This window comes from Malus sylvestris, chromosome 16 (assembly GCF_916048215.2).
Source record: "Malus sylvestris chromosome 16, drMalSylv7.2, whole genome shotgun sequence".
Taxonomy (NCBI): domain Eukaryota; kingdom Viridiplantae; phylum Streptophyta; class Magnoliopsida; order Rosales; family Rosaceae; genus Malus; species Malus sylvestris.
Window position 1 is genome coordinate 6,793,721 of NC_062275.1, and position 25,961 is coordinate 6,819,681.

General features: G+C 37.1%; 2 protein-coding genes across 2 annotated transcripts; one reads left to right on the forward strand and one right to left on the reverse strand.

Moving 5' to 3' along the window:
* Positions 1–1,738: 1,738 nt before the first annotated feature.
* On the reverse strand, positions 1,739–11,896 carry LOC126608007 (protein DETOXIFICATION 29-like). Its single transcript, XM_050275746.1, has 7 exons — positions 11,439–11,896; positions 10,387–10,928; positions 9,441–9,527; positions 2,865–2,921; positions 2,395–2,752; positions 2,215–2,301; positions 1,739–2,132 (listed from the first exon to the last, which is right to left on the reverse strand). The coding sequence occupies exons 1-7, from the start codon at positions 11,748–11,750 to the stop codon at positions 1,971–1,973; spliced, it is 1,605 nt and encodes a 534-aa protein (XP_050131703.1). The 5' UTR covers positions 11,751–11,896; the 3' UTR covers positions 1,739–1,970.
* A 7,670-nt stretch (positions 11,897–19,566) lies between these two features.
* LOC126608012 (uncharacterized) lies at positions 19,567–21,963 on the forward strand. The gene has a single exon (XM_050275750.1). It carries the CDS (start codon positions 19,801–19,803, stop codon positions 21,667–21,669), a length of 1,869 nt encoding a protein of 622 aa, XP_050131707.1. The 5' UTR covers positions 19,567–19,800; the 3' UTR covers positions 21,670–21,963.
* The last annotated feature ends 3,998 nt before the right edge of the window (positions 21,964–25,961 follow it).

Sequence of the window (25,961 nt, forward strand, 5' to 3'; positions counted from 1 at the left end):
TAAGACCTAAATCAACCTTGACTCTAATTACAAGAAACTTCAACTTTTATTGAACAAGAAAAATAGATGCAAATTCTTTCACTAATGAGCAAAGTTACAATGGATAGCTATAAAGCTTATCTCTCAACTCATCCAACCGATTGACGACAAACAACTAACCACGATTTACAATAACCCAACTAACAACTAACTAAGGTTACAAATTTCACAAATTTCACAAATGATTGACCCACAGTAAGGAAAATACAAGTAAAAGTATCTACTATTGACGGACCAATAGAAGAATGCCACCTGGCATCCAAACACTATTTGAGTTCAATCTTTCTTTATACTGTATGAGGCTGGCATAGGCATATACATAACTCGATTTTATTTATAGAAAACTAAATTTTAATCTTTCAATAAGATGAAGTTTAGTAAAATGTCTTATACAAGATTAAAAATTTATTTTAGTTCATAGACTCTATTTAATGGGGAACTTTAACGAAAAGCACCCGGTACTGTTCACTTTAACGAAAAACCACATTTTTACACTAAAAAGTCAATCCTGATACTATTCACTTTACCCTTTATTTTGTCCTTATCATTAAAACTTAAAGTTTTCAAACCCTTTTCATTAGTTTTCCTTTCTTAGTATGGTAAGTATTTTATATAAGAAAATATTTTCGTACAGATTTTTCGGTACACTTATGTTTTTGCATATTTTCTTATGTGTCACTAATTCATTACAATATATTTAGGTACGAATATTTCGGTACACTAGGTTAGTATATTATGTTTAGGTACAGACATTTTGGTACACTAGTTTAGTATAATATATTTAGGTACCGATATTTTGGTACACTAATTTAGTATCATATATTTAGGTACTGAATTTTTCGGTACACTTATGTTTTTGCATATTGTCTTATGTGCCACTAATTCACTACAATATATTTAGCTACAAACATTTCGGTACACAAATTTAGTAAAATATATCATGATACGGAAGTTTAAGTACACTAATTAGAAGAAGTAAAATTAAATTAATGAATTAAAATGTGTATAATAATAAATTTAAATTTTAGAGCGCATTTATGTAAGGGTAATATGACTAAAAAAAAGGAATTAAATTCCGATTACGGATTACTCTGGTGTTTACTAAATACTGGAGAATCAATAGTGGGTGGACCCCACCTGAAATTGGAGGAGTGGGATTCCCTGGATAGATGAGGTATTTGAATTCCAGCCTCCAGGAGGGTGAAGGAATCAGGAATGCATTTTTTCTTCCTATTATGCCCACATTCACATTATGCACAACTCTATGCATATGCCGAAGAGAAGAAACTACAATTTGAGCAAGAAAATTTAAATATTAAAGTAAATACTTAAATTTATAAAAATAAATAAACAAAAGCATTTTAATCTGTCTATGAAATAAAAAAGCAATTTAATTTTTTTTCTTACTATTATATATTATATCAAATTTTATTAAAAAAATTATATAAAATATTTGATTTGGGATAAGGGCATTTGAGTAATCATACTAGTTTATATTCCGATTCTGTTGAATTAGTAAACAATTTTATGAAATTAGTGTCATTTCTATTTCAATTCCAGAACATTTAAGTAAATAGTTTAAAGAGGAATCTGATTCTGACTTCTCCTTATTCCAACTCCTTCTCAATTCAATTCCTCCTATTTTCATTGCGGTTATGTAAACACACCATTAATGTAATGACATTAAATAAGATATCTATTAAATATTAAAACAAAAATATAATATAAATTTGAATTAAATACACATTAGAGGACTAAAATCAATATTCAATCTACCAACAGATTTTTATTGAATTTTAATCTCCTTCAAGGCTGAAAGTTAAAAAACCCCTTTTATTTATAACTCAATCTCTGGGAATGACTCTCTTGTCTTTCCTTCATGATTGCGTGTGATCTTTATCAATTTCTGAATGTTGTTTGATCTTTTAACTTCAATTTTCTATGCCGTTTCCTTTCGAATCTGTATGGTCTCCGTTCTTTTCCAAATCTTTATGACCACCGTTGTTGTTTTGTGAATCTGTATAGCCTCCTCTGTTCTTTTTCGATTCTATTTGCCCTCCCCATTTCCTTATCCTGTCTTCAGCTATGGATGCCTGCAATATAATTACAAATTACTCTCAACTTATGTTTTTATTACTGGACAGACCAGAATATTCGATCAACCTCCATAGTTACCTCTTTGTTCCAGCTGGTTTTACAAATCATCGAAAAAAGGATACAAGTTTGAAGGACTGTCCCCAACAGCATTCCAGTCCAAATACCCTGGAAATTATCAATATATATTTACTTTACCACTTGAAATATAAAAACTAGAATGGAAGCAGCTGTTGGTTAGGTCAGTTTGCGAAAACTCACCTTAACACCCCCGTGAAGCTTGTAACCCATGATTAGGCCCAAGGGAACCCCAAATACGTAGTAGCATACTATGTTCACATAACCCACTACAGCTTGCCATCCTGCTCCAATGGCAACCCCGGAGAGAACTGGTTGAATGCTGTTTATAACAATGCAGGTCGCCAGCAATGGGGTGAGATGCTTCACGAGAGCTTTCACCGCCAGATCGCTTGAAAACAAAGACGGATATATGTCCCGGGTGATGATGAGTGCTAGTGAGAGAGCAACGCCAATAAAAAACGAAGTCACCACGGCCACTACTAACGAGAACTTTGCCGTTCTTGGGTGAGCTGCGCCTAGTTCATTAGACACTCTCACACTACAAAGTGATAAAGATTGCATTTCATATTATGTTTTTTTATGTTTTTTTTTTTAAGTTAGGAAGATCGGTTTGATATGTATTAGTATGGATGTGGGACTGAACGACTGACCTTATAGCTGTGGTCATGCCAAGAGCTGCCATGAACGTCCATCCGAATATGTTCAAACTGCATAATTAATGTGTTAGAATTCCTCTGTCCCACATCACCCAGAAGGCTTGAGAATAAGCCCTTTAAATAGAATTACCCACTCTAACTAACACTGATGCCTTTTGTATTAAAACCCCACACCTGACGGATTGAGCAAGTGGCCAAGTGGGGACAATATCGGTGTTGTTGGAGTGGGCCCATGGCCCGTCTACCTGAAATTTAAGATGGTATCAAAGCCAGGGGACGGGCCCGTACTGCCACATGAACGAGTGAGTCCCTTTTGACCCTGCGTGAATGGGTGAGCCCTAACTTGGCTCCACGTAAGCCAAGAGATGCCATGTGAATGGGTGGGTCCCCATTCCCCGCTCGAATGGGTGAGCCCCGGCTTGGCTTCACATGGTTGCCGATGTGTGGAATTTCACGTGTGACCCATAAAATGGGGTCTTACGTGTGGGGGAGTGTTAGAATTCTTCTATCCCACATCGGCCAAAAGGCTTGAGAACAAGTCCTTTAAATATAATTATCTCACTCTAACTAACACCGAGACTTTTTGTATTAAAACCCCACACCTTACGGATTTAGGGGAGACTTTTTGTATTAAAGCCCCACACCTGACAGATTGAGCAGGTGACCAAGTGGGGACAATATCGGTGTTGTTAGAGTGGGCTCATGGCCCGTCTATCTGAAATTTAAGATAATGAACAACGTATATACCAAAATGAAACATTTGGCCAAAAAAAAAAAAAAAACCCGGAAGAAATATGTTTATGCACCAAGTACGTTTCACCACATTTCGGTTGAGCCAATTTAACTTTTTAGCGCTCACGACTCACTGATTGGGCTAGGGAAAGAGGATTTGGATTCATAACTTCTTTAGATCTCTCATTTTCTAGAATATGCACTTGCTTAAAGAATTACATAATGCTTACAATATGCAGGTCCTAATTGGGATTTTTTGCTGGTGGTTGATCCATGATCTATTTCTAAGAGTCTCAGTACGGGGTGATTTCAAACTGATGGAATCGAGAGCATGATCTCCGATTCTAATCTGTTAAATTTCTGAAACAAAATTTATTTCTAATTGTGAATTAATCAAAATCTTGGAGTTCTCGGAATTTTTGGAGTTGGTGTTATTGTAAACTAAGAAGAAGAGAATCACAGATAGTAGTCTTAGAGAGAAGTCAGAGAAAGAGATTTATAGAGAGAGAAAGATATTTCTATTTCTTTTCTTAATCACCAAGCTATTACACTATAAGAGTATATATACTACACCCTACTTACATTTGCATATTCTTAACAACTATAACTAACTCTCTTAATCTGTTTACAAGTGTCACAATCCTATGTGTACATTATCTCTAACATCCCCCCGCAAACTCATGCATGGGAGAAGAACCAAGCATGAGATTGGTACAATGAGTCCGAAAGAGAGGAGCACTAAGACCTTTGGTAAGGATATCGGCAAACTGCTCTCCGGAAGATACAAACTGCACAAGTAACTTCTTTTGAGCAATCCGTTCACGAACAAAATGAACATCAATTTCAATATGCTTGGTCCGTTGATGTTGAACGGGATTGAACGAAAGAGCAATGGCGGACAGGTTATCACAGAAAAGCACAGGAGCACAAGACAGAGGAATGTGGAGAAATGTAAGAAGTTGCTGAATCCAATCAAGTTCAGCAGCAGTGGAGGACATGGCTCGATATTCGGCTTCAGTTGACGAACGAGAAACTGTTTGTTGTTTCTTAGAAGACCACGAGATGGGATTGGAGCCCAAGAAAACAACGAACCCAGTTGTAGAGCGTCTGTCATTCGGATCACCAGCCCAGTCGGCATCACTAAAAGCTTTGAGACCAACTTCACCAGCAGTATAAGTAATGCCAGAAGACAAGGTGCCTTTCAAATAACGCAGAATGCGTTTGACAGCAGTGAAGTGAGACACCATAGGGTTTTGCAGAAATTGAGATACTTGATGGACTGAGAATGCAATGTCAGGACGAGTGAAAGTGAGGTACTGCAGGGCACCAACGATACTCCTGTATGTACCAGGTTCTGAAAATGGAACTCCATCATCCTTCAGTAAACGATTATAAGGTAAGCATGGAGTGTCACAAGGTTTGCAATCACGCATTTCAGTCTTGTGTAACAAGTCTTGAATGTACTTGGTTTGTGATAAAAACATCCCAGTTGCTGTGCAGGATATTTGAATGCCCAAAAAATAATGAAGTGTGCCCAAATCCTTGATGTCAAACTCAGTAGTAAGGGACTGGATGACATGTTGTATAGCAGCTGTAGCATTCCCTGTTAAGATAATGTCATCCACGTAAAGCAGTAAAATCACTATCTCAGAACCAACATGCTTCACAAATAGAGACGAATCAGAATAGGTGGAGATGAACCCGAGAGAAGGAAGAAAAGCTGTGAATCTCTCATTCCATGCCCGGGGGGCTTGCTTCAATCCATACAGAGATTTATGTAACTTGCAAACAAAATGAGGATGCACAGGGTCTGCAAAACCAGGAGGTTGTGCCATGTAAACCTCCTCCTGCAGTATGCCATGCAAAAATGCATTCTTGACATCAAGTTGCCGTAGAGACCAATGAAACTGAGCAGCTAATGCCAGGACAAGCCTTACTGTGGTAGGCTTAACCACTGGACTGAATGTCTCCCCATAGTCTAATCCTTCCTCTTGACTGAAGCCCTTTGCAACTAAGCGAGCTTTATGTCTTGCAATAGAACCATCCGAGTTCTTCTTTATTTTAAAGATCCATTTACAGCCGACTAAGTTTTTCTGAGAGGGCAGAGATACAAGAGACCAAGTACCTTGAGAGTGCAGGGCAGCAATCTCTTCCTTCATAGCAGCCAACCACACAGAGGATTTCATAGCAGTCTTATAAGAAACTGGCTCAATGAGAGACATATCAACATCTCCAGATGGCGCTAAAGAACTGAAAAACACTTTGGGTTTGACTATACCATTTTTACTCCTGGTCTGCATAGGATGCATATTCAATGGTGCAATAGGTAACACCACTTGTAACCGATCGGGGCTGAACTCATGATCCACAGGGAGAGAATGAGTAGTACTTGATGGAGCAGTAATGGAGGAATAAGAAGGTAAGGAGGAGAATGGAGGTGAAGCAACCATATGTGGAGAATGAACAGCAACACTAGAGTCAGGGGATGGAGGGACAGGTGGAGAGGTTGAGGAAGAAACCGGAGGAAGAGGCACCACCAAAACATTCTGATGGTTAGGAACAGGTGTAAAAGATGAAGGTGAATAAGGGACATGGGCCACACTATTTTGTTTGGACAATTGAAGAAGACTAAGATAAGGATATTCAGTCTCATTAAAGATAACATGTCTGGAGATAAAGAACTTGGCTTTGGACACCTCATAACAAATATAACCCTTATATTGGGAAGCATACCCCAGAAAAACACACTTGGTGGTCTTAGCTTGAAGTTTGGAAGTGTTGTAGGGTCTAAGTAAAGGATAGCAAGAACAACCAAAGACACGGAGGTGAGTAATGACAGGATTTTGACCATACAAAACTTGAAAAGGAGATTGATTCTGTAAAACTGGAGTTGGCATCCTATTGATTAAGTAAATTGCTGTTTGACAAGCAAAGGTCCAGAATTGAGAAGGCAGTGTGGCATGTTGTAACAAAGTGACAGTAGTTTCAATGATATGCCTATGTTTCCTCTCAGCTAATCCATTCTGTTCAGGTGTATAGGGACAAGATTTATGATGTACAATACCTTTAGATTTCAGAAAAGTGTAGAGCTTAGTACTAATATATTCACCCCCCCCATCAGTTTGTAGTATTTTCACAGAAGTAGAGAATTGAGTGGAGACAAATGCACAAAAGGTAACAAAAACATCAGTGAAATCAGATTTATTGGATAAGGGAAACAACCAACAAAACCGAGTGCACTCATCAATGAGAGTAACATAGTATTTATAGCCATCAATGGATGTACATGGTGCAGGACCCCAAAGGTCACTGTGAACAATTTGAAATGGTATGACAGACTTGACATGAGTGGAAGGAAATGGTAACTGTGTGAATTTGCCCTTGAGACAACTTTGACACATATGAGAGACAACATCCTGATTACATGGAATATTTGCTTGTTTAAGAAGTAAAGAAACTACATTATTGGATGGATGTCCGAACCTAGTATGCCATAGGCTGGAACCAACAAGATGTCCAAGAAAAGCAACATGTGAAGAATGAGAAGGTAGGAAGCTAGTAGAGAGTGAGTGGATAGGATAGAGTCCATTACTGCACGGGCCCTTGTACATGATTCTCCCTGTGACCTTGTCCTGAATCCAGAAGTAAAATGCATCAAAGATTAGCCAGCAATTGTTGTCCAAACACAACTTATGAACTGACAATAAATTCTGTGTCAATTTAGGAACATAGAGAATGGAATTTAATGTGATAGGATTTTTAGAAGTGTTAAGAATAGAACTGCCAATGTGAGAAACTCGCAAACCTTCACCATTGGCAGTTTGAACAACTTCATTGCTTGGATATGGAGAAGCTAAGGACAAATTGTTAAGATCAGCTGTCATATGTGTAGTAGCACCGGAATCTGTCAACCAGACTTGTGGTGATTGAGAAGGAGATGCCACAGAGCCCATATGAGAAGATGGTGATGTGGGAGAAAATACAGTATTCATAGCTTGCAGGGAAGAGGGGTGAGAGCCATGCAACACCGGAGGCACATTGTAAGAGTATCCCTGCATTGGAGTACCTGCCCGTTGAGAATACTGAGGTCCCATATAGGAAGGCCCTTTTTCATTGTAAAAACAATACCAAGTTGTATGATTGAACTTGCCACAGATTTGACACTGTTGGCGATCAGAAGACTTATTGTAACAATAAGGAGCAGTGTGACCTTCAGCATTACACAATTGACAAGTCGGCAATAGAGGTGCGGAGGGCGACGAACCAAGAACACCAGGAGTAGGTGTAGGGAAGACATGGGTTTGTGTATGATACATTGGCCGAGGAGTGTAGTATCGCTGACCTCCATTGAACTTGCCCTTCCCTTTGTTCTTGTGAACATACGGCTTGAAACCTCCTGAAACACCATAGGATTGACCCCCAGTATGATGAAAGGAATGACCACCGCCAGAGTTAAATGCCTGATTAGAACCTTTGTGCACAGTGGATGAGTTATTATTGACAACCATCGCAGACAGAAAAGGAACATGAGAATGACTATCAACAATTTCTTCTTCAGCAAGGAGTTGAGTCCGAAACTCTTTCATAGTCATAACACTTTCTCGGCCTCGAACAACCGTGCGGAATGTATTATACTCTGGAGGCAAACCATTAAGAGCCAAAATTATAATGTCTTCATCATCAAGAAACACACTAGCAGCAGACAAATAATCCCTTGCTTCTTTGATCTTCTGTAAATACCGAGTGACCGAATCGGACCCCTTTTTAATGGTTTGAAGATTTGACTTCATCTGAAAAATACTTGTCTTGGAAACAGTAGAAAACTGTTCCTTAAGCCGAGTCCACAACTCCCTAGAACTAGCACTACCAATTGCACATGACATAGCTACTGGGGACAAGGTGGCAGTAACAAGTTGCATAAGTGCCCGATCATGTAATTTCCAAACAGTATATTCATCTGTTTCTAAACCAGAGGAGGAAGTAGCAGAATTAACTCCAGAATCACCAGAATTAGGAGCAAACCGAGCAGGACAGGGTGTTGAACCATCAACAAACCCCATGATTCCATTACTTTCCAGTAACAATTGCATTTGGAAATGCCAATTAAGATAATTCGAATCATCAAGCTTAACATTGATAGATGTTGAAAGAGTAGAAATGAGAGCAGTAATAGGCGACTGAAGGAGTTGTAATTGAGATGCAGACACCATTTATGCAGAAAGAAGATAGAAATCCAAGAGAGGAAATATCACAAACACCTGGTGTGCACACTCTGGAAACACCAATGCAAGAAGAACAAGAAACACCAAGAACCTTAGAAATCACAGAAGGAGAAGAAGAATACCAGAAGGCGTCCAAGCATACAGAAATGAAGCGACGTCAAGGACGAGAAAGAATCACAGAGTGAGAAGATGAGCGGAAGCAGCCGAAGGATCGAAGAAAACAGCAAGAGCGAAAATGGCGATTGATACCATGTAAACTAAGAAGAAGAGAATCACAGATAGTAGTCTTAGAGAGAAGTCAGAGAAAGAGATTTATAGAGAGAGAAAGATATTTCTATTTCTTTTCTTAATCACCAAGCTATTACACTATAAGAGTATATATACTACACCCTACTTACATTTGCATATTCTTAACAACTATAACTAACTCTCTTAATCTGTTTACAAGTGTCACAATCCTATGTGTACATTATCTCTAACAGTTATCTCAAAAGTTTCAAAACATAGTTCAAGATTTCTATATTTTTACCATATATGCCATGCAAACAAGGCTTGCCAATGTGTCTTAAAACTAACCCGAATGCGTAACAAAATAGCAGAAGAAGAAACTACTCACCATATGGACATGCCATCCACAGAAACCCTCGCATTCTTCAGATACCCAGCAAAAAGAACTAGTGCCATAAAGTACCAAAATTCCAAACTGCACAAGATTTAACAAAATAAAATCAAATGAGCTTATTCAATTTGTAAAACCCTTGAATATAAATTAGGGGTGTGCTATCCACACACTCCATTTTACTTCTCACACACTCCTTGATAATTTATGTCCGTTGATTTTCTTCAATTCATCTGATCCGATGGTCGAAAATTAAAAAAATGTGTGAGAAGTAAAATGAGGTGTGTGGATATCACACCCCTATAAATTATACCACAAATTATTACTTTTAGGGTTGATTACATATATAATATAGTATCATGAATAAAATTTGTGCAAAAGCTTTACATTATTCCTGAAAGAGCATTTAACTTTGGAAATAATATTTTGCATACAAATAATGGAAATAACATTTCTTTACCAAACAAAAAGAGCAATTGGACAAGAATCTATATGCAATGTTTTTGATATATTCCTTTATATATATATAGATTCTATATTCAATGTAAAACCAAAAAGACAAAGGTCAATTTGACACTAAACACGTATAGCTTAAGCCATAATGTTACGTCAATCATGATCTCAACCTTTGACTAACAACTTTATATGAGATTTGCAGATGTAAGTATAATCAAGTTAGTTAGAGCAGTGCATATTTTTTGCATTTAAATTTGAATTATCCTTATAATAACAAACTTATTACGAATCGTCTATTTATTTGCTATAATTGATTGACTAAACAACTTTGGTTTTAATTGATTTTTTGTAGAAATAATCTTTACATAATGAGTATATAATGAACAATTTTGATCATATCTCCTTTATTTTTTATGAAAAATTAATATATCTCAGCATTTTGAAATAATTGTCAAAAATAATTTATAATTGAATTTAGCTAGTCTACCAGAGCATGATTCCAGAAGCCATAGACAACTTAACAAAATCCCAAAGATTATGAAAGGCCTTCCACGAGAACCCAGCCCAAGCTCGACCACATGTCCCAGAAAATATATAAACCAACTGAGCCAAAACTATGAACCACCAGGACGTGTTGAGCACGACGGCGGCGCCCAACAGTCCCCACCCGAGTTTGAGCGTCAAAAGCCAGCTGAACAACGTGTGCAAGACCAAAGCCACTGCGGATATCGCTGCCATGACCATGATCTTGCTCTGCGACTGCAAGAACTTGGCTAGCGGGAAGTTCATGGCGTAGGCGAACAGTTGTGGTATCATCCATATCGCGAACTGTCCCGCCGCCTTCGATATGTCATCGGGCTGCCCTATCATTTTGAGTAGCTGCTCTGCAAAAATGTAAAGAAAGGAGAGCAGTACGGCGGTGGCGTTGAGGATCACCCACGACCTCTGCATGTAGATTCCTAACATGTCCAGCTGCCCAGCTCCGAACGCTTGCCCGCACAACGTCTCAAGCGCACTCCCCATTCCATACTTCAATAAAATTTCAATATACAAGTCATTATGTTTTTTAATAAAAAAAATAGATGCAAACTTAAGATAATTTTACACGACCGTAATGGTAGGGAGACCTTTAAAACCAAATGAATGGTAGTTGATGGTAGATTACTACTCAACTATTGATTAACGTGTTTGCTTTTTTATTGGTGACATCAAATTTGGTTTAGAAATTTAGTTTAAAAAGTTGGTCTCCTTAGCAGTATCCTAACGTTATATTGTAAATTTATCATATTTGGTATGTGACTAGTATTTTATAAGTATATATTCAACAAAATAGAAGGAATATGAGAATTGTTATTAGCATTTTAAAAATCTCATTTTACACTCTACAAGTGTATTTTACTTTTTAATCATAGAAAATATGAAGTGTAAAATAATTTTTTTTGAATGCCAATAAATATAAAATATATTTTATGAAGTGTTAATAACAATTCCAAATAAATGTATATATGTTGATTATGGTAGCATGGTGAGGGTACGAACCATAAAACCGAAAGAGAAACCGGCTATGACAGAGTTTTCGACAGATACGGTGGCAAGCTCTAAGGTGCCCACATGGCCGGCGAAGATCTGTGTGATGGCGCCTATGGAATATTGGCTAAGGGAAGTGAAGATGGCTGGGCCAGCAAGGTACCATAGCTTTTTGGTTTCTTTGTAGAACTGGCGGGAGAAGCCGCGGAAGCTGACGATGGGAGGGATGTCGCCGGCATGCACCACCACCGGATCATCCTCTTGGACAATTGCCATCCGGGATGTTGTCGGCATGCACAGACACCACCACCTGCCTAATATCATATTATAATATATGCCATCTTAAGCTCTATATATGTTGTTGGAATCAAATTCGGCGTCCCACATATATAAAATCTTTGAGTGATGTTGCTTAGTCTTAATCACTGGCGGAGCCAAAGCTAAACCGTAAGTTTTAGGAAATGATTTCGTAGAAGAATAATACTTGTGGCCCTCCCACAAGATATAAAAGGTTTGGGATATGTACTCTTCGTATTTGGTTTACATCTCTATACAATACAGGCGGTTGTGGGCATTAGAAACATGACTTTGAACTAACTTATTTGCCAGTATGAAAGAATTGGACTTCATTGCTTATATATTTTCTTTCTTGTGTTTTATCCAATGTGAAGGTTTTTTTTCGTTTGCATAAGATATGAGTTTGTGAAAGATGTTTACAAGAAATTTTTTTGGAGGCGGATTTGTCGCATTGCTTTTTTATATAATATTTTTTACCCATATAAAATATCGATGTATAATATTTTATACAATTTTGACGTGTGCCGGCAGTAGGACTCTCTTGTTTGCAAGGTATAAAATATCGATGATATCGGAAATATCAGTAGTCTAAAAACACAGAAATTTCGATGAAAATATTAGGATATTATCGATATCCATAAAAATTGAATAAAAACCACGGAAATTATAAGAAAAACTTGGAAATTTTTATTGAAACTTTGCAGGATGTTTATTTAATCAATTATCTATTAGTTTATCACAAAAAAATTGGAAGGAAATGCATTGCATGATGGATTTAACTGATTTAAGTTGATTATATAGCGAGCTGACAAACATTGTGAGTGTAGAAAATATGTAGTAATTAATGAAAGAAGTTTAAATACACCATAATCATTTATATATAATGAATTAATACAATATTTTACACTTTATACATTGCATGGTAAGATACTTGAGTGACTTAGTACCACATAGAGTTCCTATCAAGGTCTAAAATATCGATGATATCGGAAATATCAGTAGTCCAAAAACACAGAAATTTCAACGAAAATATCAGGATAATATCGATATTTTAGACCTTGCTTGTTTGTTTGTCCCCGTTAACTAATTGGAACCATGTGGGTGGGTAGACAACACGGAGCTAATTCCACAACTTTCTTTTGATTTGATCGATTTGGCTGCCAGATTATGAGTGGCCACTTTCTCCAATGTCCTTGCACCTCACCGGATAATTTGTCAGTCTTGTTAGAACAGAAGCTACTGGTCAACCGATGTACATATCATTGCTGTTTGTATTTTTAAAAGCGGCTGACAATCAATGATATACTTACGTGGTCATGTAAAATGACTTGTACAAAACATTTTAGCGTCATTTATGATTAGTATTTAAAATATTGATATGAAAATTTGTAGAAATATAGATGGATTCATTGAAATATTGATATCAGTTGTTTTTTATGGAAATAATGATAATTTCAAAAAAAAAAAAACTTTAGGATTGTAAAACATTGATTTGGACAATATAAGAGTTTCTCCGATATTTAACAGATGCGTAAGAAATATCAACAATATATGTCAATTTTAAGTTTTAACCCAAACTTAAGAGTTTATCTGATATGAGATGAAGTTTAGACTTCACATTCTATTTTCATATATTTCTTTGATTTTTTATATCTTCATGAAAATATCAATCGTATCGAAGAAATTTTAAATATTTTTTATGATATTCTAATTCAATAATATAATATTATACAGAGATGAGATCAAAGTATGAGAAGTCGGTTGTTTTTTTATGTATAACACAGTCACAGGATTCAATCGTCCACACTTAGAAGTTTGTTCATCTTGTGGATCTAAGGTGTGTCTTAAATTCTAAATGTACAATAATTGAAACGTCCATAATTTTTCATGTCATTTGGGAGAGAGGATCCTCACCGGATCCTCTAATCATATCTGTTTATCGTACATCGTGCAGTCGGTTTTTATCAGGTACTGTTTATATTCAATTTTAAATAAAAAAATTTACAATGATATCTGACCACAAGATGTACGATAAATAGATGTAATTGAATGATCCCCAGAATCCTCACAAGCACGTTACACATACGCTATCATTTGCTTTTATTTATTTATTTATTTATTTATTAAGTTTGTGTAATCAGGGTTGAGCTGGAGCCTCATTTGAGCAGTTAGCAAGGCACACTAGTGAACATAAAAATAGGCCCAGCCCAGATACATCATACAGAAAAGGCTGAAAGCCCATTTCACTAATCAGCTTAATTAAAATAAACTAACATAAAATAAAGGCTTCTCGCATTCATACATTTAGTTTGATTTTCTTCCACTGTACGTTATACTTGTGTTAGGTTTTTCGTCAAGTAATTTTTAACTTTCATTTTATATTTTATTTAGTCAATTATAAAATGTTAGACACTTGTTGAATATTTAGATGAGTACTCATTATATGCTTCTTTTCCGTGTTTTCAATATGTTCTAATACTTTATAATTTATATGTCATTTTATTTTGCAATTTATGTGTATCATAATACAATTATGTGTTTTTTTAAAGTATAAGTAGGTATTTATACATATATATAATAATAAATTTACTTAAATTCGTCTATTCCACCTACGTCCTGCCTAAACATTAAACTCTAATTCATCATCCAATTAGCGTCTAATATCTTTTAAAACCTTACCCAAATTACAAAAGACCATGCAGAAACGAAAAATATTGTCAAAAAAATCACTCTCCCCCTTTCAAAAATTCAGCTCTCGAAGACCATTAGATGATATTTTTTTGGTTGACGTGGTTAAAATTGACGTGTGCCGGCAGTAGGAGACTGCCTTGTTTGTTTATCCCCGTTAACTAATTTGGAACCATGTGGGCGGGTGGACAACACGGAGTTAATTCCACATCTTTCTTTTCATTTGATCGATTTGGCTGCCAGATTATGAGTGGCCACTTTCTCCAATGTCCTTGCACCTCACCGGATAATTTGTCAGTCTTGTTAGAACAGAAGCTACTAGTCTACCGATGTACATATCATGGCTGTTTGTATTTTTAAAAGCAGCTGACAATCAATGATATACTTACGTGGTCATGTAAAATGACTTGTACGAAACATTTTAGCGTCATTTATGATTAGTATTTAAAATATTGATATGAAAATTTGTAGAAATATCGATGAATGCATTGAAATATCGATATTAGTTGTTTTTTATATAAATAATGATAATTAAAAAAAACTTTAGGACTGTAAAACATTGATTTGGACAAAATACGAGTTTCTCCAATATTTAAAAGATGCGTAAGAAATATCGACAATATATGTCGATTTTAAGTTTTAACATAAACTTAAGAGTTTATCTAATATGAGATAAAATTAAGACTTCACCTTCTATTTTCATATATTTCTTTGATTTTTTTATATCTTCATGAAAATATCAATCGTATCGAAGAAATTTTAAATATTGTTTATGATATTCTAATTCAATAATATAATATTACATAGGGATGACATCAAAGTATGAGAAGTCAGTTGTTTTTGTATGTATTAACACAGTCACATGATTCAATCGTCCACGCTTAGAAGTTTGTTCATCTTGTGGATCTAGGATGTGTCTAAAATTCTAAAGGCCAAATCGGATAAATGATCCATGTGATCATAAGGTATTCGGAAGATAGTCCATATGCTAAAAAAACTCGGATTTAAACCCTTGTAGTGTACTCCGTTAGCAAATTTAGTTCAAAAATAAATTTTCTATTAACTATCTGTTAATACATGGGTAAAATTTTACTTTGATTTAACCTTCTGGGATTTGTGGGTTTCTATCAAGACTTCACCTTTTTTACCTTTTTAGAGAGAGAATCGAGAAAATGGCGAATGGTAGACAGAGAAAGTAGGTTGGTGCAGTTTAGCCGCGAAACTGGCAATGTAGGTTTCATTCTTAACACACCAACTTAAAGAAAAGCTCTTTACTCCACAAACAAGCCAAAAACCATCTGGACTCCACCATATGAAGAGTAGGCAAACATATAGCTACTGTATACCCAGCAAGGAGAAGGCATTCAGTGAGACAAAACAACATACACATCAGCTGTATACCTAGCAAAAATACATTGAACAACTTGCAAAGCAAAAGCAAACGCTCGTCGTCATCAAATACAAACCCAGCAGATTCGGCAGACCGGAAAGGGACTGACAGACTGCAGCCATCAACGTCAAAACCCAGTCCACGATGAACTCAAAGCAGCTCAAAACGCAAACAACATGCATTAAAAATAAAAACCTTTTTTTCCCAAAAAGCAACAAAGTGAGAAAGATCAAAACGGCAAAAAGAAAGACCTTCCTGACAGCCAGGGGTGCACTCGCAGGTGACTTCGAGGTCACCATTGACGAAAACCCTAAGCCTCCCGATTGCATCATCGTATATGTGGTTGGTGCAGCCACACGTGACCTCTATATGGTCCGACCCTCTATTCACCCTGCTCATCTCTCTCAGCTCATCATCGCTAAATAGCACCAACCCACTTTCTCTCCCTACCCCATTGGCCATTTTCTCGATTCTCTCTCAAAAATGGTGAAGTCTTGATAGAAACCCAGAAATCCAAAAGGTTAAATCAAAGTACAATTTTACCGATAGTTAACAAAAAAATCACTTTTGCACTAAATTTGTTAACATACACAACATGGGTTTACATCCGAATTTTTTTAGCACATGACTATCTTCTGAATACCTTATAACCACAAGGATCATTTATCCGATTTGGCCAATTCTAAATGTACAATAATTGTAAGGTCCATAATTTTTCATGTCATTTGGGAAAGAGGATCCTCGTCGGATCCTCTAATTACCTTCGTTTATCGTATATTGCGACCAATTTTTGTCAGGTATTGTTTATATTCAATTTTAAATAAGAAATATTTACAATGATTTCTGACTGAGCAATATACGATAAACGGATGTAATTGAATGATCCATATAGTCCTCACAAAGAGGATCCTCGGGATCCTCCTGGGTCATTTGGGGCCAATCCAAATCAATTATGGACAAGCACGTTACATGTACACTGTCATTTTTTTTTTTTTTAAGTTTATGTGATCAATGTTGAGCTGGAACCTCATTTGAGCATTTAGCAAGGCACATTAGTGAACATAAAAATAGGCCCAGCCCAGATACATCATAAAGAAAAGGCTGAAAGCCCATTTCACGAATCAGCTTAATTAAAACAAAATAACATAAAATAATGGCGTCTCGCAGTCATACCTTTAGTTTGATTTTCTTCCACTGTACGTTATACTTGTGTTAGGTTTTTCGTCAAGTAATTATGGCTGAAATATTCTTGATTATTTTTTGGAACTGCACCATTGGATTGTCTCACATCAGCATGTCATATTGATTCGTATTTTCTTTTTATTTCCGGTTGGCAGTGGAATTTCTGCGTTGGTTTTACCTCCAAGGAAGGCTTGGTTATCTATTCCGTCGCGTATATTGATGGTAGTCGAGGCCGGAGGTTGCGATTGTTTAGGCTATATCAAGTACTTTGATGCGAACTTAACAAATTTCACCGCAGGTGTTGAAACAATTGAAAATTGTGTTTGCTTGCATGAGGATGATCACGGAATCTTATGGAAGCATCAGGATTGGAGAACAAGTTTAGCAGAAGTTAGACGATCTGTGTGCTTCTTCTCCAGTTGACCTACCGTGGCCTGCTCCCTTTCTTTTGGTTATGATTTTGTCGCTCGAGATGAGAAAATAAAGCGATGGTGATGCTTATCAACTTTCTCGTTCTGTAGGATGGGCATATTGAAGCTGAGGTGAAACTTACAGGAATACTAAGCGTAGGTGCACTGCAACCAGGAGAAACCCGAACGTATGGTACAACTATTGCACCCGGACTTATATGTACCCGTGCATCAGCACTTTCGTTGTTTATATCGATAGCTATTGCAAGCGATTCGAGGGACCAAATAGCCTTGTCTTGCTGTGATTCGAATTCCAGTGTTTGTTCGCTTAAGACTTCTATGATCTGATTGATGTCCAAATGTTACAGGTATGTATTTGGAGTGACACACATTCCTCGACTGGAAGACTGGTTTTACTCTCATGGTACGCAATTTATTGTTTTTGTTCAACTTCTTCGTAATTGTTGACTTGTCTTTATATTTTGTTACATTATACCTCTTTCTTAGGACGGTTTTATTCAACATATGATGCTATCGACTAGGGCTGGAATTTTATGAACCGCATACCAAAACCGAATTAATTGAAACCGAAATTACTGGAACTGACAATTATCGAACTTTTCAGTTCAGTTTTACCAAACCAAACCAAAATTTATTATTATTAAAAATATATAATATAATAGTGTATTTTATTGAGACCATACAAATTCATTAAGTCATTCTTCCTCTTTCCTCTCGACTCATTCTCTATATCTCCTCCTCGACTCATTCCCTCTCCCTCTCGACTCATTAACTAGTTGCTTTCCGTTTCAACTTTCAACTTGAACTCAACTTATTGTGCCATTTGAATTTTGAAGTTACATAAAATTTCATACTCAAATCCAAATCCTCAAAACTCACATAAAAATTACACCAAATGGTCACTTAAATACAGGCTAAAATTGGAAGGGCCCAAAAAATTCGGCCTAACAAACAAAAACCAATCCAATTCGGTTTACCGAAAATTTCGGTTCATTTTGGATTTGGTTTTTTAATTAACTGAAATTTCGAATCGATTTTTTGTTTGGCATTTTCAGTTTGGTTACCAAATCGAAACCAGCCCTACTATCGATAGTGTAAAACTTGAAATCAGTACTTAATGGAATCAAAGGCATGTATATTTGCAAGAATTTGCACCTCCAAAGTGCAAGAATTTGCAAGAATTTCATCTCATGCGATTTGGACCTCAAGGACAATGGGATGGCTGCAAAACCTATTCAGAACGGGTTACTCGCTAAGCTCTGATAGGACGACGTACCTACGAATCAAGGGAAGAGATTCTACGTACCCATCCGTATTCAAATAATGGCTATTTATGCGGTTCATATATTTGTCACTTAGTACTACAATCTAGTGGTATTCTTCTTTATTTGTAACTGAAATATCTTAAGCACATTATTATGACTCACTTCCCCACCCTATAGTATAGATAATATAATTTGTTTAAATACAAAAAAAATCCATATACTATTTTAATATAATGTGGCGTGGTTATGAGCACCTAATTATTTTTAAGGTAGATGATGCTCCGCTAATCATAAACTTCTTTGTCGTCCTATTTTTTTAACAAACGATATTATCTACATTAAAAAAAATTGATAAACTAAACCTAATAAGTTGTTCTCAATAATATGATTCAACTTTACATTTGTCGCCTTTTGAATACATAATGTGGTGCTCAAAATATATAGGGTTGGCTTTCAGAAAAAATCTAATCAAATACCGGAACACACAACAATATTTATTATATATTACATCAAATCAAATAAAACATTATTAAATGAATTTGACCGCAGAAAGTATGGCCTTCAATTAACCCATCGCCACGTATATTTTTTTTTTTATTGACATAGGGGCAACTTTAACATTTTTAGTAGTTGGCTCGCTTCAAAGAATGAATTCAACATGAGGAGAAATGGACGAGTCTCGAAATGGAAATTGAAGTCAACAGTTGAAAAGATCCCCTACTCCACGCTCCAAACTCCGCGTTTACTGAACACTCCCCACTCCAACTGGACCCCACACGCTTTGGAAATGTCAATTAAAACATGAAAAGTAGAAAGCAAGGTAAACAACGGTTACAGAAAAGACTAACTGACTCGGCTCACCCCGAATTTCCAATCCACGCGCCTTTCCGGGGAGTGGATTTACACTCCCACCAAGGAAAAAGAGAAAGAATTTCATCAGGACAGAGCAGTCACCAAACCCGCACGCAAACCCGCACGCAAACATGCCGAGGAGAATAAAACGGACAAAAAACCCTTACTCTTTTACTTCCCACGCTTTTTTAACTCGTCCGCTGACTCGTCGTCGACTCAGTTGACTCGGCCTCAGACAAACAAAAACACAGTAGAAATCCAAGTGGGCGATGGCTTCGGAGGAGAGGCGAATCGAGGACGAATTGTCGTACCCGATTCTGCTGTCGGAGCGGGTTCGGACCGCCGTCGACGAGGCAAAGTCGTTCAAGCTGGAGTGCTCAGAGGTCGGGAAGCAGGTGGATCGCCTCTCGCAAAATCTCCGAACCGTGGTCCGGTTCGCGACGTCGGCGCCGGTTCTGTACGAGCGTCCGATTCGGTGCATTATCGCCGAGGTGTCGAAGAATTTGGAGCGGGTCCTAACCCTGGTGCGCAAGTGCAAGCGCCGGAGCGTCCTACGACGTGTCGTTACGATCACGAGGGCCACCGACTTCCGGAAGCTCTTCAACTTCCTCGAGTCCTCCGTCGGCGACATGAAGTGGCTGCTGAGCATACTCGACCCGGACACCGCGGGCAACAACGGAATTGAACTCTCCCTGGCCCCGATTGCCAGCAACGACCCGATTCTCTCGTGGGTCTGGTCATTCATCGCCACCGTCCAAATGGGTCAGCTGCCGTATCGTATCGAGGCCGCCAACGAGCTCGCCTCGCTGGCGGATGACAACGACAGGAACAAGAAGATTATCGTCGACGAAGGCGGAGTCTCGCCGCTGCTGAAACTGTTGAAAGAGGGCTCGTCGCCGGATGCCCAAATTGCGGCGGCTACGGCGCTGTATAATCTGGCTTGTGATCAGGAGAAGGTGAGCACTATTGTGAATGAGGTTGGGGTGCCCATTATTGTGCAGGTTCTGGGCGACTCACCGATGAGGGTTCAGAGCCGGGTGGCGACCCTGGTGGCGCGAATGGCAGAGTATGACAGCATTGCCCAGGAGGATTTTGCCAGAGAGAATGTGATCAGGCCGCTGGTGACGCTGCTGTCGTTCGAGATGTTCGGGGAGGACCAGAATAATCATCAATTGGGTAAGCAAAGCATTCACTCTCTGATTCAGATTAGTAAGGAAATGGAGAAGAGCACATTAGCAAAACCGAAACGGAGTAGCAGTAGCAGTAGTCGTGACTGTAATTATTCAAATACGTATTCAAGTTCTTCGTATTCTTATTATTCGGAGGGTAGTAGTCGAGGCGGGCATTATAGGAAGGAGAGGGAGAATGAGAAACCTCATGTAAAGCTTCAGCTGAAAGTTAGCTGTGCCGCCGCGTTGTGGATGCTTGCTAGAGGCAGTGTTTTGAATAGTAGGAGGATAACTGAGACCAAAGGTCTGCTTTGTTTGGCCAAGTTGGTGGAGAAGGAGCAGGGCGAGTTGCAATACAATTGTTTGATGACTATAATGGAGATATCAGCCGCAGCTGAATCCAATGCTGACCTTAGACGAGCTGCATTCAAGACCAATTCGCCGGCTGCCAAGGCGGTTGTGGATCAGCTCTTGAGACTGATCAAAGAGGTGGATAGCCCAACATTGCAAATACCTGCCATTAAATCGATTGGTTCGTTGGCCAGGACATTCCCTGCTCGAGAGACGTGGGTCATTGGTCCGCTAGTGACTCAACTTAGTCACAAAGATCTAGACATGGCTACGGAAGCAGCAATTTCACTTGGGAAGTTTGCTTGTCCGGATAATTTTCTCTGTATGGAGCATTCGAAGACAATAATTGAGTTCAATGCTATTCTGCCTCTGATGAAACTGCTAAGGGGCAACGAGCACTCGCAGCTACACGGATTGGTTTTCCTTTGCTACCTTGCATTACACTCTGGCAATACCAACTCTTTGGAACCGACTAGGGTGTTGACTGCCCTTGAAGGGGCCGACCGCAGTGCACTCCCCCAACATCCCGAGTTGAGAGAGTTGGTGTCCAAGGCGATATATCACCTCAATTTGTACCACACTGGAGGTCACTCGCAAAGGTTGACATTTGTGCCGTGAGTACAAATTCTCGAAGGTAGAAGACCGATGTGTTTTTTGTGTGATATGATCGTGCTGTGCAGTAGTAGTAGGATCATCAGTTTGATACTTTTCGAATGGAAGGAACACACGGCTCACAGAAAGATCGTTGAATTTTAAGATAAAAAGTGCAAATAGTAAATGCAGGGATGCAAATGCAATAGTTTGATGGTGTAAATTGGTTCAAATTACTTATTAGCTTTTTAACATTGTAGTGGATGTGGATGACTTGTTTATATGAAAAAGGGTTTAGGGATTAGGGTCATCTCTATTTTATCTGAGTTTCGACCTGCTTGAAACTATGGATAGGTGTTCTTGATACACCCGAATCTGGCCGTTCAAAATTAGTGAATCGGCAAATTGGGCATTGGAACTCCGTGATCATGTTGATCACACTGAGTGTTCGAGTTGTTCTAGCCAGACAGTCATGCCAAAATTCCTCTCGTGAACCGGTCAATTGTTCGACGTGTAGGGTTCGAATCCGGTGATTCTTGGTTATGAAGAACAATGGCTGTCGCCCCCGTAACAAACTGGCATGATGATCGAAGAACAATTTTAACCATACAACATCAGCATACTTTTGCCCCTCACAAAAAAAAAGAGCCAAATTTTGAGGTCAACTCTAATTTACTTGCAACTTTCTCATACAAACAAAAATACCAAATAATGGTTTACATTTTCAGTAGGAATTCGACTTAACCCCAACTATTTAGGGACATCTACGGATTGGCCCATAGCTGATTTTTTATATTTATTTATTTTTAATCATGGGCCAATCTGTAGTGCACTCTGACGATTGGCGGGTTGGTGACTATTTGAGTTTGAGCTTCAGTTCAAGCAGGCCCACAGTGTTTGAAATGGACATCATGGAATAAGCAAAATTCATTCAACGGCGGCCCACTTAGCCACTATCCTAATCCCACTTTTCCAATTAGGGTTTTATTTTTGTTTTGGAACAATTTTCTTTTGGCAATTAGCATGAATGATCATTTCTTGACATTTGATTGTAGAAATGATCATTATTTGATAACGACCACACAACGATGACGCAACGACACGTGATTATTTCTGCAACCAAATGTTAAAAAGTGATCATTCTTACTATTGCCATTTTCTTTTTATAGCATTAGAGGAAGAAATTGAACTTGAGACTTCTTCCATCATTGTGAGGAACACTAGATTAAAACTTAGTTGATTGAACAAAGTCAAAAGAATGAAGACTTGTGTTTTAGTTTCCTACTTATCATGGTTTAGTCTCTCTAATAATTTGAAAGTTCAACAACCCGCTTAGTGTTTGTTTGGAATGACCAATGCAAGATATTCTCGTTTGAATAAGCCACTTTTTCTTTACAATTATATTAGGAAAAAATTTAGACTAAATTACAAAATAATTAAGCCATAACTAGATATTGAACTCACTATTCATGATAATTAAATTTAAAACCTCGCATTTGAAAATAAAGAAAAATATTATTAAACTGTAACGTTGTGTCTAGAAATCTACCATTAGACACTTTCTGATTTAATTTCCTTTGGTGGAAGGTGGGGTATTGTTACTACTTAATGGTGATTCAAACTTGGTTGAGCTCCAACAACATAGTAACAAGTATTGACTCATAATATTCAAAGTCGGACCAAAGACTTGAATTGACGTGGGGAGACAGTCAAACTTGGCGGTGGAGGCACTGCCACGAGCATTCCATATTTTGTATGGTGGTGCATGGCGGTGGCTCCCAAAACCCCACTACCAAAGTGGTTGCATAGATTTTTGAAGCATGAACCCTCCCACTGTCAGTAAAATGGCCCCCCACATGCCGCCCAATCGCTGATCAGTTTCTTTCTAATTTTGTATATATGCAAATGACAAAATGTGGCATGTTAATCACACTTCAGTTCATCACAAAACTAGTTGTAAAGTTCGAGGAAATGGATTGCTTGCACTACTCATAGTAACATGTTGCCCCCACGAGAAAATAAAACAAGATTTCGAGCTTTCCAGTTCAATGTTCATGGAGTGGTGGACACCTGGAGAGAGAGAGAGAGATATATATATATATATATATATATATATATATATATATGTCCTTTATGTAAATGGATTTTTATTTTTATTTTCAAAAAATAGGGATTAAGTGTAGGATCCATTCTACATCGAACTTCAATGATCCAAGCCGTGTATATTGTAAGTCTCGATTCATAAATCATCTTTACAAAAATTCAATTCAATCCGAGATTATTTGCCTATTTAATGATCAAGATAAAATTTTATTATTTCTTATATAATAAAGTATTCGTTAATTTTTTTTAACCCATTAGATGTCTTAAATATTTCTAATTTGACTAATATTTTGCAAGAATGATCTATGAGATGCAACTTTCAAAATAAATGGTTCAGATCGTTAAAATTCGACATGGTATAGGCCCCACAATTAATCCCCAATTTTATAAAAAAAATGAGAATCCATTTCCTTAAGGGCTTTATATATATATATATATATATATGCATGTATGAGGAAACACTTCAAACATGCAAATTGTTGTAAAATAGGTAATATATGTGTAGCAGCATATACAGTAAATAAGATATAATATTTATGAGATTTAGCAAGTATGTTTACATTGTCTGCGACAATAATTTATTTCCTTATATGAAATAATAAGAGAATAAAATAACACCTTTTTTAGTGTATATAATCTCACTAAAGTAGCTCGCTATTTTATGGCCTCGAGTGGCCCTCTTAGTCTCACATATATAGCGATATTAGCATTCAATGGTGTGGAGCAAAAGTCTTCAATGGATGAAAATGCAACTTGTTTTTTCTTCTCCTTTCAATACGTGGGCATCCACATGTATGTTACAACACAAACGTATCTTTAATATGGTGGTGCTTTAGTTAGGAGACATTATTTAGTATCACCAATTTATCACGTCTTTGTCATTTATTAGATGGATAAATGTATTTTTTTTTACACGTGTCAAATTGTTATTAAACGATGATCCTATTAAAACTGAATCTTGATTATACAAGAGAATCTCTCTTTAGTTACAGTACTCATGCATTCACTAAAAGAGAAAATTTATTTGAAAATCATGATTAGACTGGAATGACTAGACTGAAATTTTGTACTATGTGAAATCGTGATTAGTTGAGTGTATTACCAATTATTAATCACTATGTGGATTAAGCTAAGCATAATGTGGTAATCCAAACCCGTATTTGGTGGTGGTATGACATATTCTAGCATAACCACAGATTAAAAACTCTTTGTTCCCTTGTCGTTTTTCAATCATAGAACTAAACACAACCAAAGGTTTATTTGCAAATTTGCAATTTCTTATGCTTTTTTTTTGTTACTTGGATTTGTATACGTAGTCTTGATCGCCTCATCCACGTGATCCCCAATAATGTGGATTAGCAAAATAATATGGAATCTAATTATCCAATAATATTAAGAAATTAACCCTAGCAAAGTAGCAATAGCATGCCTAGATACCTGCAAATATTACCATTTGCTGTCCGGGCCAGACGTTGCAACCTTATTGTACGAGAGACTGCTCGATCCCAAGAACCTTCGTTTAATATACCACAAGAAATCTAGGTCAGGTGAACTGAACGGAACCACCATTTTCACTTATTCTTTTATAGGATATTCTCGATATATATCATGCATCCGATTTTTAATGGTACTTCGAAGTATAAGATATTTTAAGTTTTTTAACGGTTAGGTCTATATTAAAAAATATAATGGTCAAAATGTAAAAGTCTAAAAGGCCGACCTATATTTTGAAGTATTATAGAATTTTTGGATATACATATATTAGATTATCTACGCAAGACGTATTGAAGATGTGAATGATTTATATGAAATGAATTCACAATTACTATGATATTTTGATCCAATAATGCAATGTTGAGTGAAGAAAAAAGTTAAACCTGACATTGTATTATTAGACCGAGAAGTTATAGTCGCAATGAAGTCGTTTCATGTAAGTCTTCTCTTTAAAAACTAGACGTGTTGAGAAAAACTTATTGTGCCCAATTTTTGTTAACGTTGATTGAGTTGATAATGGTCATTTACACTATGTTTGGATGAAGAAATTTAAGATTACTAAGGAATTTTAAAATGACGGAAATTGAAATGACAAGATTTTATTTTCTAGAATTTGTAAATTTTTTTGTTTAGTTAATCTAAAAGAACATTGAAATTGAATACGGAATTTGTTATTTTTAAACTCTCAATCATAGAAATTGGGAAATGACACATATTTACAT